At 33.2% G+C, this 17,238-nt stretch overlaps 1 protein-coding gene across 50 annotated transcripts in view; it reads right to left on the bottom strand.

Moving 5' to 3' along the window:
• Nucleotides 1-17,238, bottom strand: part of Dscam1 (Down syndrome cell adhesion molecule 1) — a 73,119-nt gene that overhangs the window by 25,434 nt on the left and 30,447 nt on the right. For 9 of the 50 annotated variants that reach the window (XM_071891438.1, XM_071891468.1, XM_071891471.1 and 6 more), the window contains exons 6-7: nt 15,620-15,769; nt 1,084-1,207 (exon numbers count right to left, since the gene is read on the bottom strand). In XM_071891438.1, the coding sequence (XP_071747539.1) occupies nt 1,084-1,207; nt 15,620-15,769 (274 nt within the window). Of the gene's footprint in view, nt 1-447; nt 572-1,083; nt 1,208-1,344; nt 1,469-2,415; nt 2,540-2,637; nt 2,762-2,946; nt 3,068-3,155; nt 3,280-3,576; nt 3,713-3,816; nt 3,947-5,852; nt 5,977-6,042; nt 6,167-6,241; nt 6,366-7,323; nt 7,448-15,619; nt 15,770-17,238 lie in introns of all 50 variants that reach the window. The other 41 variants (XM_071891475.1, XM_071891460.1, XM_071891458.1 and 38 more) reach the window with 12 other exon arrangements.

Genomic DNA, 17,238 nt, shown 5'->3' with positions numbered 1-17,238 from the left:
TACCAAGACTAGAAAATTTAGGTGCGGAGGAGCCAACAGGTTCTAAGGAACAAGGAATCGTAATTAAAAAGGGATTTTTACCTATAGCTGGGGATGGGAGATCCTTGAGCAGGACAAAGGAGATCAACTGAGTCAAATTGATTTTTAATTAGTATGCTAATCTTTTTTTCCCCCATAAATTTTGGAGAAGTACTTCCAACTGGCTCTAAAACATTTTGAGGCATTTAAAGAAGAAAAAAAAGTATACGTAATTAGTTGGTGAATTTTTATTTTACCTAAAGGATGGGAGAGGGAAGCCCTGAGCAGAACAAGTTATACTAAGTTGGGATTGAGATTCTCTTATAATTTGAGTAGTCACTTTATCATTTGATGAGAGTTTAGGAGCCGCACTTCCAACAGGCTCTACAATTGAGAAGGGACGTTAAAAAGGGGTTAAAATCCACTAACCTGAATGACGGGACGGGGTGACTCTGAGCCATACAAAGGAGTGTAACTGAAGATTGGGCTTGAGCAATGAAAATAGTTAATTTATCTTTCATGGAAAACTTGGGGCCCGTGGATCCGACTGGCTCTGAAAATATGCAAAAACGAATTTGCATTACTTTACTTGTCAACCTTTTAGTTTAAAAAAATTTAATATAGGAGTCAAAAATAAAACTCTGATCTAAGAATGTATTAAGCAATTTTTGGTATGTTAAAAAACAGAGGACCAACATGGTAGCCCTGAATATTTGAAGAACGTTTTGGAGGAGAGCAGCTAAACTGTCATGGGGTTTCATTAAATTAGGTACGAGCAACTATGAGATAAGCACAAATCCTACTCCGTATCTAGCAAGGGCATAGGCAAAAATTACTCAAATGTTGATCCACAATTCTACTCTGAGTCCAACAAGGACCTACACTGGGCAATAGATGTTTGGTTAGTCAATAATTAAAGAATACAGGTAACAGCTTTGAAAGATAAACAAACGTTGTTCAGATTACCAACTGTAAAAAAAAAAAAGATTGTACGCTCAAAAAGGCTTAGAATTTACTACTCTAGGAATTTAGGGATTGGAGCTTAGATTTTTTAAAAAAACTAACCTGAATGAAGGAATAGGATGGCTTTGAGCCATGCAAAGGATTGTAACGGGAGCTTGAGCTTCAGCCACAAAAATATTTAATTTATCTGTCAATGAAATTTTTGGAGCAGTTGATCCAACAGGCTCTGAAAATATGCAAAAATAAATTTGCATTTACGTAACATGTTTAATCTCATTGATCGTGCAAAACTCTAGTGTATTCAAAAAGTTAACTCAACTCATTCAATTTGTATCAGAAATGAGTTAGTATTTGGAAACTAACCTGAATGAAGGAATAGGGTGGCTCTGAGCCGGACAAAGGATGTTTATTGAAGCACCAGCTTCCGTTATAAACACGTTGTATTTATCTTTCATTGAGAATTTGGGGGCAGTTGATCCAACCGGCTCTATAAATGGATATAATAATTTGTAACTTTATCAATATTATCAAAAGTATAGGAATGCCAGTGATAAGGGTGCCAACTGAGTAGTCAATTATGCATTTGGGCCATAGTGGACATTTAATTTTATTTTTTTCCAATAAATTTTATTTTTATAATTTTTTTCCAAAATATTTAATATAGGAAATTTAATTATTATAATCCAAAAAATATATAATCTTGCAGACGCCCTGGAAGATCGTGTGTATTTTGGGTATGTTGAAAAAAGAAACCAAAAATCAACATGGGCACCCTGATAATTGGAAGAATGTTTTGGAGGAGAGAAGCTTAGCTCTCATGACGTTTCATTAGATCAGCTAGAATCAGCTGTGACAAAGGAGGAGGTGGAGAAGGAAATACAGAAGGGCGTTGGTAGGAATTACTCTGATATCGATCCTCAATTCTCCCCTCTGTTTGTAAAACCTATTAACCACCTTGTGATTGTAATAATTATTTAGACTAACTAAGTAGCTATTAGTGGGAATAACGTCAATTTACTTTGTTTGCTTAACAATAGAGTCCATGACTAATTTATCAAAGCAAGCAAATCTGGAAAACATCATTGTTTCTCTGGAGGCAAGGCAGAAAACTGAAAAACATGTGGATAATAGGTTTACAAACAAAGGGCAGGATTCTACAGACTGATTTCAACAAGGCCTTAGGATTATAACTACGCAATAAATCCTCAAGGATACTCTAAGGTTTATGTTAGGCCACACGATTGTTCAATTGGTTTTGAATATAATAATGACAATAACTAAGGGAAATAAAGATATTCCTCAGATTACCTATTCAAAAAATGCAGGGCACCCAAAAAATACAAACGTTCCAGAAATGTCTTTCTAATGGGAACATGGGGGGGGGGGGTAACCGATTCAAAGATATAAAAATATTGTAGATAAGTTAATAAGAACCTAAACGACGGGACAGGAAAGCCCATAGCTGGGCAGATTAGCGTTATGGAAGAAAATGCCTTCATATCTATTCCTCGATACTTGTCAGTCGTAGAAAACTTTGGAGCAGAACTTCCAATCGGCTCTACGATATCAAGAGACAAAATAAAGAAATAATAAGTCTATCAAATGAAAAGACGTAGGATTTAGGAGAAATATTCAAACCAATAAGTGGCCTCATACCTGAATGATGGAATCGGAGAAGCCATAGCGGCGCAAAGTACTGAAAAACTACTTCCTTGTAACGTTTCAAAACTAGATGTTTTATCTAATGTAGCAAATTTTGGTGGAGTTGCTCCGACAGGCTCTATTTGGAAGAAACGAGTAAAATAACATATGAATCAATCATAATCTACACTGAAGTGGGGCAGGGTACGTGAGTTTGTTAAAGAAATAAGCTCTAAGACTTGGTTAATTAAATGAAAATACATTAGGTAACTTTACTGCTGTTTTACTCAAATTGTACGATTAATACTGTATTAGGTGGAGTACCTATAGCTAGGCAATGGATGTGACTGAGCAGGGCATGTGAGTCCAATGGTCTCAGTAATTCGCTCATTCAGTTTGATATCATTTATATTAGGGAATTTCGGCGCTGTACTTCCAACCGGCTCTTTAAAAAAATAGAAATACACATTATTTCTAAAACTTTTCTCAATGGATACAATACAGCTATAATGAAAGAGGTAAGTAACATCTACCTGAACGATGGGATGGGATGGGCCTGAGCATTACATTGTAAGGAAATGGATACTCCGTTTTGGCGAACATATTCATCACTTTTAGAATCAGAAGCAAATTTAGGAAGAGTACTACCAACGGGCTCTTAATGAAAAGGAAATACACTTTACTTATAAGCAGAACTTTGTGAAATAAAAATAAAAGAAATGGCTCAATCTACCTAAATGAAGGAATTGGTGAGGCTTGTGCATTGCAAATCAAATTCATTTCAGACTGAGCAACGCGTGAAATCGTTCTGGACTCATCGTCAGTTGCAAATTTTGGAGAACTGCTTCCAACAGGTTCTTTATTGAGGGAAGTGAGAGGGGAAAAAGTTAGTAATTATAAATATGAAATGGGGCATCATTAATATGTACAACATAGGTGATTGAAAAGCAGTACCTGAAAACTGGGATTGGACTAGCTTGGCCATTGCAAAGGAGAGTTACAGACTCACTCAATCGGTAGGTCTTGCCCACAATATTGTTATTATCTGTCTGACTTCCAGAAAACTTTGGTTTTGAACTACCAATGGGCTCTAAGAAGTAAAATGAATAACTCCTTAGAATTCCTCAACTTGAATTTTAAAATTGAACAAACAGACCAAATAAAAACAAAATCACACAAATCAGTATCTCTAACCTGAATGAAGGAACGGGAGCTCCTTGAGCATTGCAGAGTATAGTAACTTGAGAGGAGGATTCAGCAAAAACGCCGATTATGTTTTTTGAAATCCCTCCAGCAAATTTAGGCTCTGAACTTCCAACCGGCTCTAAAGGAGGTAATATTCAAAATTTAATTCAAAAGGAATGCATTTTTGTGGAACGGGAAATCCAAGGGATATTAATCACAATAAATTATTGAGAATGGGAATATTGTCTAAATTGCGGTGAGTTTGATAAACATTTCATACAAAATAGAGTAACTTTGAGAGACGATATATTTGTCAACAGAGATCCCTAAAACTAGAGTTGTAAAAAATATGACTTTCCAGTATGTATTAAAACAACACACAAAAATTAGCACAGATTCAAATAATATGAAACGCGGGTCTGTAAAAAAAAAAGAAACCCAAAATTAACATGGTCACGCTCACACTTAGAAGAATGTTCGAGAGGAGAGCAGCTTAGTTATCATGACGTTCCATTAAATTAGCTACGAGCAGCAATGAGATGAAGAAAAGAAACACTCACCCCACTCCGTATCTAGCAATGATATAGACAGTCCGAAAAGGACTTACACTTATAGCTTCACAAGTGTTACCCTTCATCTTTACCGCACTAGTGATTAAATTATTCTCTCTTCAAGAATAAAAGAATAATGATTGCTGTGATCCTTATTCTTCTTTGAATAGAGAATTCTTTTCAGGCAGCAATTATGAAAAGTCCTCGATCTTCAAATTTCATCTTTTTTTAACCTCTGACAATGAAGGTGGTAACAGTGAGCATTTGAAGAATGCATTGGAGGAGAACAGCTTAGAGGTAATATATTTATGATGTCCAGTTGATGAGGGGGTTGGAGTTACGGATTTAAAGAACTTTTTAGGATGAAGGGGGAGGGGGGTAATGAATATTTTGGAGTCCACTATATTAAGAACTGATCACTGATGAACAAAACCTTTTCAATATGAAGTAAATCAATGGAATCGATGTCAACCAAAGAATAAAGGAGTCATTTTTACGTTATAAGGAATTTTACTCATAGTCCTACCAATCAGATTCCATTTCGAAAAAGTAATAAAATGAATAAGGAAGCACAGTATTAAAAAAACTAATCAAAGTCTAGTATCGAGCTTATTCTCATTTAAAGAAGCAAGAATATTACAAAAAAACTCGGGAGGAGTGGAGCCGAGTGAAAGGGCTTTCCTCCAGGTTAATAGAAATACAAGATTAGACCATCATGTAATCGGGTTTGCTAGAATTTTCAATTTGATGCTTGGCAAGACAGACATATTTTGATGTAATAGAGTTTACAAGCGATACTCTATCAGTAATAGTCAAGGAAGGTGATATATAGCCACCATTGGTAACAGTTATACTCAATGACGTCACTATTGAAAAGCATAGTGGAAGTCAAACATCTATCGGAAAAGCGTTATGGTATAACCTTTGTATTTCTATAAATCTTGGGTGTCCCGAGGAGTAAAAGAATATTATTAAATCATTGGAGGGGAAGGCTGCAATAAGAAAATCCATTCAATTAAATTGGTGGTTTATCAATAATAAAAATACCACAACCAATTTAAGTGGAAGTAATGTCAAACATTAACAGGGGAGAGAGGAGATCAAATTTAGCACGTCCAATCAAAGAGGGGTCTCAAGTTTTGGACAAACAGACAGGGGGGGAATAGTACTTTATTCCGGAGGTCATAAATTTACGACCCCTTAGCTTTCAGGACGTACCATGAGATGAAGGATATAAATACAAATCCTACTTCGTAAGGACATAAGGAATGAGTCTGATGTTGAACTTCCATTCTACTTCGAGTCCAATAAGGATTTATCCCCCGTCATTTACGAGCACATTCCCTCCTCAGATAAAATAATAATGATCAAAGCTTTGGAAAATAAAAAAACCTATTCAGGTTGCACACCAAAAAGTCTCAGGCTTGCCAAAGGTCATATTTTTAACATTCACCGTAATTTAGACAATATCTTAATCCATATAAATGATCCTACCTGAATGATGGGATTGGACTTGATTGAGCACTACATAAAAGCGTAATTGGACTATTCACAACAGTCATTAAGCCCATCAAATTGGATTTTTCTGAAAACTTAGGGGCAGTGCTCCCAACGGGCTCTATGCATAAAATAATTTATTTTACATTTCATTACTTGAAAGCAGATTTATTACATACTCTCCTACCTGAATGAAGGAATAGGTGAGGCTTGTGCATTACAAATCAGGATTACAGATGAGTCCTTCACTCTCTTTATACCCGTGAGACTAATGTCACCCGAGAATTGAGGCTTTGTACTCCCAATGGGCTCTAACAAATAAGGAATGCATGAGGGGATGAGGATAGTACAAAGGCTTAATGAGAAGGTAGCTAAAAGACACGTACCTGAATGAGGGGATAGGGAAAGCTTGAGCTGGGCAGAGAAGAGTGATCTCTGTATCAGATTCTTTCGAGAATGATAGGGTATCAGTGGTGAGTGAAAATTTGGGTTTGGTTCCACCAATTGGCTCTATATTGGAGGTAGTGTATAATTATTTATTTCATGTAACAGGCTTTATAATGCTTAAGGGCTATGTACAAATTGCAAACACAGGTGGTGGTGTTAAAGAAATATTCCCCAAATACGTTCATAAGGCAGAGCAATTTTGTAAATGCTCCCTTAGGACAGGGGCTCTCAACAGTTTGTAGGTATTACACAAAATGAGATAAAGAGATCATCTCATGGGCCACACTAATAACCTTTGGCTTTAATTTTAATTGGAGAGTCAATTATATAAAGTGATAAAAGTCAATGACGTTTGAATATTTTTATTTATGTAAATTGTAAGTCTAATGACCGTAATTTGCTACTGAATTCTGAGCTATCTTTTTAAATTTTACATCCATACTGGTTATACCCATTATCTGATCAAAGTGATCATGAGTGAGTTTGGTAGAGTATTAATAGACTCGCATCCTTCATAAATATAGGATCAAACCAGGGAACATGGTTATCGGTGGTTAGATCAATTTTACTAGCAAATGGTTTAGTGGGGAGGTAATGTTGGATGATATAAAGGTGTGTGATGAATAAAGGGTGGCATTACTTAGTACTGCTATAAACAATTCCCTTCCGAGCAGTGCACGTCAGTTTTGCGATAAAAACACAATTTAAGCTAATTATACCATCATCAAATGCATTTTACTACTGTTATTAAATAATTTTTGCGGGCCGTATGAAATGCACTTGCATGCCACTTGTTGAGAATGGGCATGGGCTCTTAGCCAGTGTAGTGCAGAGCGCCATCTAGTGTACCGCAGAGGCAGTGGAACTAGATATTTTATTATTATCTTGCAAACTTATTTGGGAAGGCGCGTGCCTTGGAATTTTTTTGACAATTACAAGTGTGACTTGAGTTCAAAAGAAGGTTGAGAACCCTTGCCTAGGGAAATAGGAAAGCAATTACCATATTAAAAATGAATCTAACCTGAATGTAGGGGCAGGGTAGCCTTGAGCAGGACAGGTCAAGTCAAAGGATGACAATGCTTTCCGAACAAGATCGTGTGTTTTATCCTCGAAGGGGAGTTTTGGAGAGGAACTACCGATGGGCTCTAAATAGATGTTTTTGAAGAAAATAATTATATAAGTTGATACTTTTTTTCTTTAAAAAAAAATAGAGGAGACAAATCTACCAAAACAATGGGATGGAAGCGTAATCACTGATCCTGATGGGGCATTGAGTTAGTATTTAGGGCGTGCATTCATTTGAGCAACATTTACTTCAGCGATTGTCATCTTAGCAACATTTATTTGAGCAAGTATTTATTTGGATGAGCTTCTTTTCAACGACATTTTTATGTATTAAAGCAAGAGTAGACTTTGGGGACTATCTAAACTTTATTTTGTCTTTTCAGAATGCTGAATATTTCTCCATTTAATGAAGCTAACAGAGTGATAAAGGAGCACACAAAAAGATCCGTCCCAACTCCCTTGAAGTCACTTTCGAAAAAGTACAAAATAAATTTACTTTTGAACAAAGTCAAAAATGACACAATAATCAAAGGGACGACAATCATAACCTTTCACAAAGAAAATGATCCGAGAAGGCACATTCTTTTATTAAAACCCTACTCCAGAAGTACCTATTGATATAAGTGTTTGAATGCCATCCCATGAAGTTTTATCATAATATCTTTCAAAGAGACAAGATGCATGAAGTTTAAAGTAGGAGGCGTGTGGCTTGAACTTATTAAAGCTATCATATATTATTTTCTTTATTTTTGTATTCTTCCATTTTAGCTAGAATTAAAGAAAATAAAAAGATAGCTAGAACAGTAGGACTGAAGGACCGATAAAAATAAAGAATGATTACGAAATCAGTTTTAGGAACGATCCAACTCTATGTACATCCGTCCCAATACGTTTTGTAAATTCATCCCTTCACAGAAGCTTGTGGAGTTGAGACGAAATCGGATAAAAGCATCAGTTGCTCCCAATAGATTTCTTCCATTTGATTTTATATACTAGTCTGATGACAAAGGGATATTCTACCCCACGACATGAAAGAAAAATTGTAGTTGATGTATTTATTTAGTAAATACACTTATTTTTATTTAATGTAACTGTGTGCCGTTTTCTAAATAACTATAACAACTAATTTATCATACATCTCCTGTGCTAGAAGACGTCTTTGCTTTAGTGAGTCACGATTCATGACGTTTAATAATGACATCATTTGTCTTGTATTGCTTACTAAATGAAACGTTGCTGAAATGAAAATAACAGAAAAGCAGCTCCCTAAAAGAATGTTGCTAAGAGGATATTCGATGAAATGAATGGACACGAGTATTTAGGAATGTACGTACGTATAAATATACATAAACAGTTAAGAAAACGGACAAAGCAAGGTGGATACGTCAGTTGTATAGATGAAAGTGCATTTACTAACAAACATTCACAAATATTAGAGCTAGGATTCGGTCTGGAAGTTCTAGACTGGACCACTATTGAAACAAAATAACTTTTGTAATATCGAACACAAATTACGTAAAAAAAAATAATGGTCAAAAGAAAACACCAAGGTTAATAGAAATACAACAATGGACCAATGGGGTATTTCTGGGATATTCAATTTGATGTATTGTACCGACTGCTAGGCAAGACAGCCAGATTTTGACAAAACATGATGAAACCAATCATATTCTATGACGTGACTATAAAAAAGTGTGTTGGAAATCAAACATCAGTCGTACGGTATAACCTTGTATTTCTATTAAACTGGGACAACACGGTCTTACATTTATTGTATCACGCAACCTTTTCTCTTTCAAAAGAAACTGAGAGAAAAAGGCACAAACTCCCGTTGGTATTAGTTAGGTAATTCTTCACAACTATGAAATTATTATTCAATAATAATTGTTTGGAATTGTTCACAGCTGCTTAAAAAGCAGGGGTTTCATAACCTGTCCTGTAGATCAGGTTATAGATTATTTTACATGACCTGTAGTTTTAAAAGTTGTGTTTTACACAACTTGTTCTGTTTGATCCCAACCTATTTGACAGAACAATTTGCCTGTCCCTGACGGTCCTACAAGTTTCAATGTAAACCCCTGAAAGGAGCTGATGGTAATTCAACATATCAACGTTGTTTAGAACACTGATTAAGAGAAAAATATCCGAACCATCCACATCTGACCAAATACACTGTATATTTGTATGTTAGGGAAGTAATGCCATGAAAAGCTTTAATTTTTCTATCTGGAATTTTAATTTTTGTTCCAGATATGTCTAGAAAAAAAACCCTTTTAAGAGTGAATTGTAAAAAAAAATCATTTCCCTATGAACGCGTATGGTGCATACAAAGCTGTCACTAACCTGAATGAGGGTAGAGGATAAGCTTGGGCGTTGCAAAGAAGAGCGTAATGTGAGCTACGCTTTGTTTTAAAAGTGGAGATTTCACTTGAAGAACTAAATTTGGGTAATGCGAATCCCACGGGCTCTTTTTAATTTATTTTTGAGGAAAGTTGGATGGATTGATTGGTAAAAATATAAAAGAAAGGAAGAAAATTGAATTATTACAAAAGAAAAGTGAACAACTACAAGAGTGACAGCTGTTTATTGGGTGGGCCTTGTTGTGTGTGGGTTTTTTTGTTTTTTTTTTTCAAGAAGAACCTTACCTGAACGTAGGTAAGGGATGAGCCATTGCCGGGCAAAGAAGGGACAGAGAGCTTCCATATGTTTTTTCAAAATTCCCTAGCGTTTTTGAATCGGAAGAAAATTTTGGAGGAGCCCCACCGATCGGTTCTTTATTTGTAATGTGAGTTTGAAAATAATAAATGAAGGAAAAAAAAAGATGTACATTTGAAACAGTTACAATCCCTTAGAACTTAGTTTGCTTCAGAGGCACCCATCCCAGCATTCAGGCAGATTGAGGTCATTTGAAATTTGAATTATGCTAGGATACTTGAAGGAAAAACAAACACAGAGACACGCTCAAAATGATGGAAATCACATGGAGTGTCTAAGAAATAATGGAAGACAACAATAACAAGAATGAAAGTGATTTGTTTTATTAAGGCAGGGGTTGGTTACCACATTGATAGTGCGTGTACATGTAGATGTGTATATTAGAGGGGTTTGTTTTTCAACTTTTTTAAATTTCGATTAGAGCTAGATCGAAAAAGTTGACTAGTGGTAAAAAAATAACCTATGCAAAATTTCATTGCACTACGATGTCATCTTTAGGTCGCACATTTAGATCAAAGTTTGATAGGCCACAAAAGTTCTCTATTTCTTCCATTAAGATTAAAATACAGCATTAATCAATATTTTGCATTAATTTATTATGATTTATTATTTTATAAGCTATAAAAAAAGACTTTTATAGTTTCTTTCTAAAGCTACCCTACGGAGCAAAAAGAGAGAGTAACATAAGAAAAATATGATCTGTCTTTTATGAAAATGTAAAAAAAAAATAAAAATGATGCGCGCTATACGCGGATCTTTTTTTTTTTTTTCAAAGGACAACTTTAGAAACCCTTCTTATAGGTTACAAAAATGTCTATCAAAAACATTTTATGCAAAATAACTAAAAATGACTTTTTAGTATCTATATTTACTTACTAAAGACTTTTCTCTTTTTTTCATAATTTAATGGAGATGTGCTACCTAAAGTAATGATGACTTTGAAGAACAGTACAATTTTGCATAGGTAATTTTTTTATACCATATCATAATTTTCCACACTAACCATAATCGAAATTCGAAAAAAAGTTGAAAAATAAACCACTTAAGTGTATATGTAGTTACAAGTTGCAATGTCTGTACAAATTACAATTTCTTCGTCTTAAAATGCATTATTTAATTACAACATTAGCCATTCTAATTACCAACTATGTTAATTGAAACTTGAATGTCATACTTAAGTAATTTGTATTAAAATAGTCATATATATATATATTGTTTTTGGAATTTTTCTGAAAAAATATTTCAAAAATACATAGCTTTTCACAGAAAATGAATTATCTAATAAAAAATCTCAAATATTAAATTTTTTCGAAAATAATTTGGAAAATAAAACTTTAAATATTTATATATATATTATTTTTTTTCGAAAAACCATAGCTGTACACAAAAAATTAAATTTTTTGGAAAAAAAATTCAATGATCCATAGCTGCTCATAGGAAATTACAATTTTTGGAAAAAAATTCCAAAAACTAAACCTCAAATGTTAGTTTTTTTTTGTAAAAAATTCTAAAATCCATAGTTTTTCACACAAAAAATTATTAATTTATTATTAAGTTTTTGCTCCGCTGCATAATTTGCCCGAATGACGAATTTTTTGTTGCGTTTTTTTTTAGTAAAAATCAAAAATACCTTTATTTGGGAGGAGGTCTAGAGAACCTCCCAGACATATTTATGGTATAATTTATGACTTTTTTTTAATACAAATTATAAAAAATATATTCTGTGGCACATTATTAAATTCAAATGCGCAGTTGAATTCACTTAAAAAAGGAATCATGTCCCCTTTTATTGTAATAGATGAAAATGAAAAGATAGTATCAATTAACGTAGTTGACAATTTTTGAATGACACATGTTATAATTAAATAAGAATTTTTAAGACAAAGAAATTGCAATTTGTACAATTTGCTTATACAAGTTGCAACTTGTACGTAACATAAATATATATATATGTATACAAGCACAAGCACGATGGATGTGGTGATCCACCTGTAGTTCAGTAATACCTTAAAAAGCAAGTTTCTCAACATACGACCAAAAATTTCCATCGATATGAGTTTTTTTTTTAATATAAATACAAGCTCGTAAAGAGTTGCCGACGGAACGCAAAAACTGATTTAGGTTTCCTTATGTATTAAATTGCTTACACTTACAAGCTCCCTACAGGAACAAATTCAAACTGTATCCTAAGGTATTACTGGAAATGTTTATTATATTATTTTAATTCAAAGGAAAGAACACTATTCATTCTGAAATATGGAGTTCCATTACTTCAGTAGTAGCAAGGGAAACACTTTTGATTATATGCAAGTTTTTTATGGTTTTCCAATCACAGACAAAATTTTGTTAATTACCTATAAATCAATGGATATTCTATACACAAACGCGCACTTCTTAGCCCTTTTATTTTTATTTGACAAACTAAGGGCTATTTCTTCTGTTTGTAGGATATAAAAAGGAAAGAGAAGAATTTAACTTGAGAAATAGTGATGAAAATCTTGTGTATTTTGGGCATGTTAAAAGAAAAAAAGAAACAGAAAATCAACATGGTCAATAAAAAATAATGTTATAAAGGAGAGTTGCAACCGTAGCCTTAAGTAGGTAAAAAAAAAGAGTGCGCGTTCAATGTTTTCATGTTGAGAGTTTTCCTTGAATAAAGAGGGATATAGGTATTATTAGAGTTGAGTAGCTTATCATGAAAAAAAAAAAAAAAAGACTGTGAGGAGAAGGCGAAAGCGAGGCATATAACCTTTGTTAATATCATATACCTGCGATATCAGGTATTTTATATTAACAAAGGTTAATAAAAAGTAAAAACAGCTTTATTGCAGATAAATTTATAGTTATTATATTTAAATACGTATATATTTATTTTATTATGCATTTTTAAATGAATTTATACCAAAGATAGGAAATAATGCTTACTTCAGAGGGACAAGTGAACATCAAGATAACCATTAAATACTGAACAAAAAGAAGAGAGAGTACACGCAATAAACGTGTTTCCTTTTCTAATTTTTACCGGTGGTTCTTTTATTACAAACTACTCAACACTAGGTATTATTAAAGAAGGGATCCGTATAAATAAAAAACTATGTATAGCAATTAGAAAAGAGAAAAAAAACCGGTTGTTGTGTGAGCCCTTTCTTCTTTTTAGTTCATTATTCAGTAAGTCAAGAGGGTGTTAGCATCTCCCTCTGAAGTAAGCATTCTCGCCTATCTTTGTTATAAATTGAATTTAAGATGCATGATTAAATAAATATATATAAATTTAAATATAATTATAATATTGTCCCCGAACTTATGCTATTCAAATGTAGAAGGCCCTCATCTTTATAGCAATAATTCATTTTCTCCCTCCAAAAGTATATGAAGGGAGCTGATATAAACAAGGGTCTTAATTCAGCTGTACCATATATATTGCTCCCGCCTTCTCCTCACGCACTTACACGAATCCCATCTCTATGTATTATGTACCAGCCCTGCAAATATTTATTTCATAGGTCTCCGATCTTGATGATCACTAAAATTTCCAACCCACCCATCATTTCAAAAAGTTTTGTTCAATAACATAAATAAGAAGGGGTGCATCAGTTCTTATATAGGACTGAAGACTGCAATTCCATCCTTCATGTCAGTTCTAAAACTTATAAACTTCGGTCCTTGATGAGGTACCTCATTTTTTTTTTAATCAGTTCCAGTATTATTGACAGTCTGTAGGAGCAGCAGCCCTATGACTGGACTGGACTAAATAAGTAAAAGGGGCGTCTGCATTATACATTTGGGGGGGGAGGCTTGGATTTTAGATTATTTTTAGTTAATTTTTTATCGGGAAAAAATTTAATTATCACACAGATATTCACAAAAAAGTTTTTTTTTTTTTGAAAAAAATTTAAAAATTAAATTGTTTCAAAAAAATATTTAAAAAAAATTGTTTTTTTTAAATTGTTTCGAAAAAAAAATTTAAAAATTAAATTGTTTCGAAAAAAAAAATTTAAAAATCCAAAGCCATTCACAAAAAATTAAATTTTTGGGGAAAAACTATTTTTAAAATTGATTTTCAATTGTTTAATTTTTTCAAAAAAAAATAGAGAAATTAAATTTTCTTGTAAAAAACAAAAAATCCTACATTTGTGGAAGGCTACATCTCCTCCTGCCCATCCCCTGCGGAAGTCCCTTGAATAAGGACTGACACATAATGGAAGAAAAAATGTGGGCTCCGAAAAATATATATATTTGACCAGTCATGATGATCAAGGTGTAAAGGATATGAGCAGCCATTATTTGCAGCGCTGATATAGAAACTTTCCAATCTTTTGAGTATATTTGCTAAATATACTTGAAACCTTCCGGATATATCAAATGAAGTGTTTTTGGAAGCCATTTACAAATTAAGATCCATCAAATATTTTCAAGTGATTGGAAAACCCTATTGTATTTGTGTAAATCTTGACTACACACACAGTATGAAAATTTCTCAAAAAAGAAACTACAAATCAACTTCATCATCAAAAGTGAATCCCTAGACATGTATTATTTATGAGTGACAAAGAAACAAGAGACTCAAAAACTATTTTTAAAATGTAAGGCAATAAATCAACTTGTTTCTTTGAATCTATAATTATAATTGATTGGTTATAAAAAGTTATATTTTTTTTAACAAACGAGAGGATCCTGCATTTCTCACAATGATCATATATATATGTATATAAATCAGTGGCAGAGATGTGAATATTGTTTAAATTGCGGTGAAAGTAAAGACTACAGTCAGATACAATATCATACAAAATATGGTAACTTTGAGAGACGACTTATCTGCTCACAGAGATCGTTATACTTTTTATTAGTAAGAAGGTTGTTTATTTTTTTGAGTTGGAAGCACCACAGTAAGTAAATTTTCAAAAACAGCGGGGAAATGGTTCACGGGTTTAAAAAAAAGAAAGGTGTGTGGGATATGCATGTGATCACATATTCCATTGCCCAGGAACTGAAAATTAGTTGAAACCCCGTATGGAACCATCTAAATCGGATAATCCTAACTATATTCATTTTATTGTCAAAATAAAGCGAAAAAACGCTCAGAACTTTTTACTTCCCCTATTATGTTATGTAAGCTGTTGAAATTACGATAAAACACCGATAGAGACTGACAACATTTATACTGCAGTCTTTTTTGATTGATCCAATACTACTGCAGGATTATATATATATACTTTTGGTCTAAAAGATTGGTTTCCTCTAATTTCCCATTAAAAATGTTTCTCGCAAAAAAGCGATTCATTGATTTGGAAGATAGGCCTATAGCCCCTCCAAATAATGTCCTTGACTCATGCTCCATTTGTTGAGGGAACGTTACATTTTGGAGACTGCTGTATCCCTTCTAAAAATGGCTTCCTTTTCAATAATAATATAATGATGCCGAGTCAGAACTGTAGGATCCCTCAAATTTGTTAAAATCAAGTATCCCAACGAAGGAAGAAAATAATAATTTGAATATTACTTTGCAAAATAATTATATAAATGAATGTATGTCTTACCTGTAATCACAAGTTTACCCGCTGTAGCACTAAGCTTAGTTTCACCAGTGAGCTTATGCTTAGTTCTACATTTATAAGTTTTAAATCCATCTTCAGGCACAACATTTCGGATTTGTAGTTCTCCAGAGGGCAATACAACATATTTTCCATCTATAAAATTTAGTTTAAAAAAGTATATTAGATCAGTTGAAAAGTATCTCCAAGTTGGACTCCTTAAGTCTACTTAAGTAGTAGTATGTATTTAACTTATTGTATATGATCCTTAAATGGACATTGAGTGTGTTGATAAGGATGAAAGGACGCTTATTTTGATCATCGAAGCCTTTCATTCTTTTCGAACGACGAGCAATGAAAATGAATGCAATTGAGAGAAAGAGATCCATTTGTGAAGATGTGTCATATGTTACGCTCATATTACCATAGATGTAAACATTAATGTTGAGATTCGGTTAGGTTTTAAGTAATTATTTTCTTAACATAAATTTAGACTAAAAATATTTCCTTTAAAATCGCCAATGTTAGACTATAAAATAAAACTCATGCGTTTTCAAACTGTTGATCCTTATTTCAACAGTCTCAAACTGTACATTGGTCAAAAATTTTGAGAGTGGGGCAAATAAGTGAAAAAAGTATGTTCCAGTTTGAAAAAATTTCATAGAGCTGAAGACATATTTGCACCAAAAACTTAGAAAATCAGTTAAGAATGTCATAATATGATGCGATTCATTGACTATGAATTAATTTCAGGAAGTCACCAAAACATTCATTTTCTAAAGCATATATTTTAGTTATAGTGCATTGGGGTATTTCTCGGATTTGGTCAGATCTAGTAGTCTCATTTTTAAACTGAAACATACTCTTGCAATGTAGTTGTTTTTTTGAATTGATTGATAAAAAGTATAAAAAATGTGGCGATATTGACATCCATGATGTGTTTGAGTACAAACGTTCACAAACACTCTTTCAGGATATAAAATAATGACCGTGTCACTTCACATGACGTCATTAGTTTGCACATTTCTAATCCCCAAACATCGGGTACTACTGCAGGTATGAAATAATCTTCAAACCTCAATCATTATCCTTTCTCAAAATTAACAGACTCTGTGATTTAATACAGTTCTTGTGCCTCAAAGAAATACATTTACAAACACGGTAGTCATGATTAATTGCAGGCACATTTTAGATGATAGAACGTTTTCATATTGATAGTAAGAAGAATAGTGGTTTGAAGATTATAATATACAAAGTTCTTATGAATAAATTATATAGTAGTCCATTCCAAAATTGTTATACAAACCGTTTACGAGTACGTGTAGGATATATGTGGAAACTCACCTTGCATGTTTCTGTATTTTACCAATCCTTGTTGGTTTTATAAGCAAATTCTTCAACAGAATGTGGTAATTGGAAAATGATTTGGATGAGACTAACCCAAAAACCAGTACTACATCACTTAAAAATAATTATAACCTTATTGAACGACTCAAACATTTCCATACCGAATTGCAACATTTGTATGTTTATCTAGATCCCTCTCAGTGCATTTGACAACACTTTAACAAAATGTTTGTATGGTACTGAGCTGTATCATGACATATAAGTAACTCAAAATAAAT

Source organism: Lepeophtheirus salmonis, chromosome 10 (assembly GCF_016086655.4).
Source record: "Lepeophtheirus salmonis chromosome 10, UVic_Lsal_1.4, whole genome shotgun sequence".
NCBI lineage: Eukaryota > Metazoa > Arthropoda > Copepoda > Siphonostomatoida > Caligidae > Lepeophtheirus > Lepeophtheirus salmonis.
Note: the sequence above shows the minus strand (reverse complement) of the source record. Positions and strands in the feature narration are given on the sequence as shown.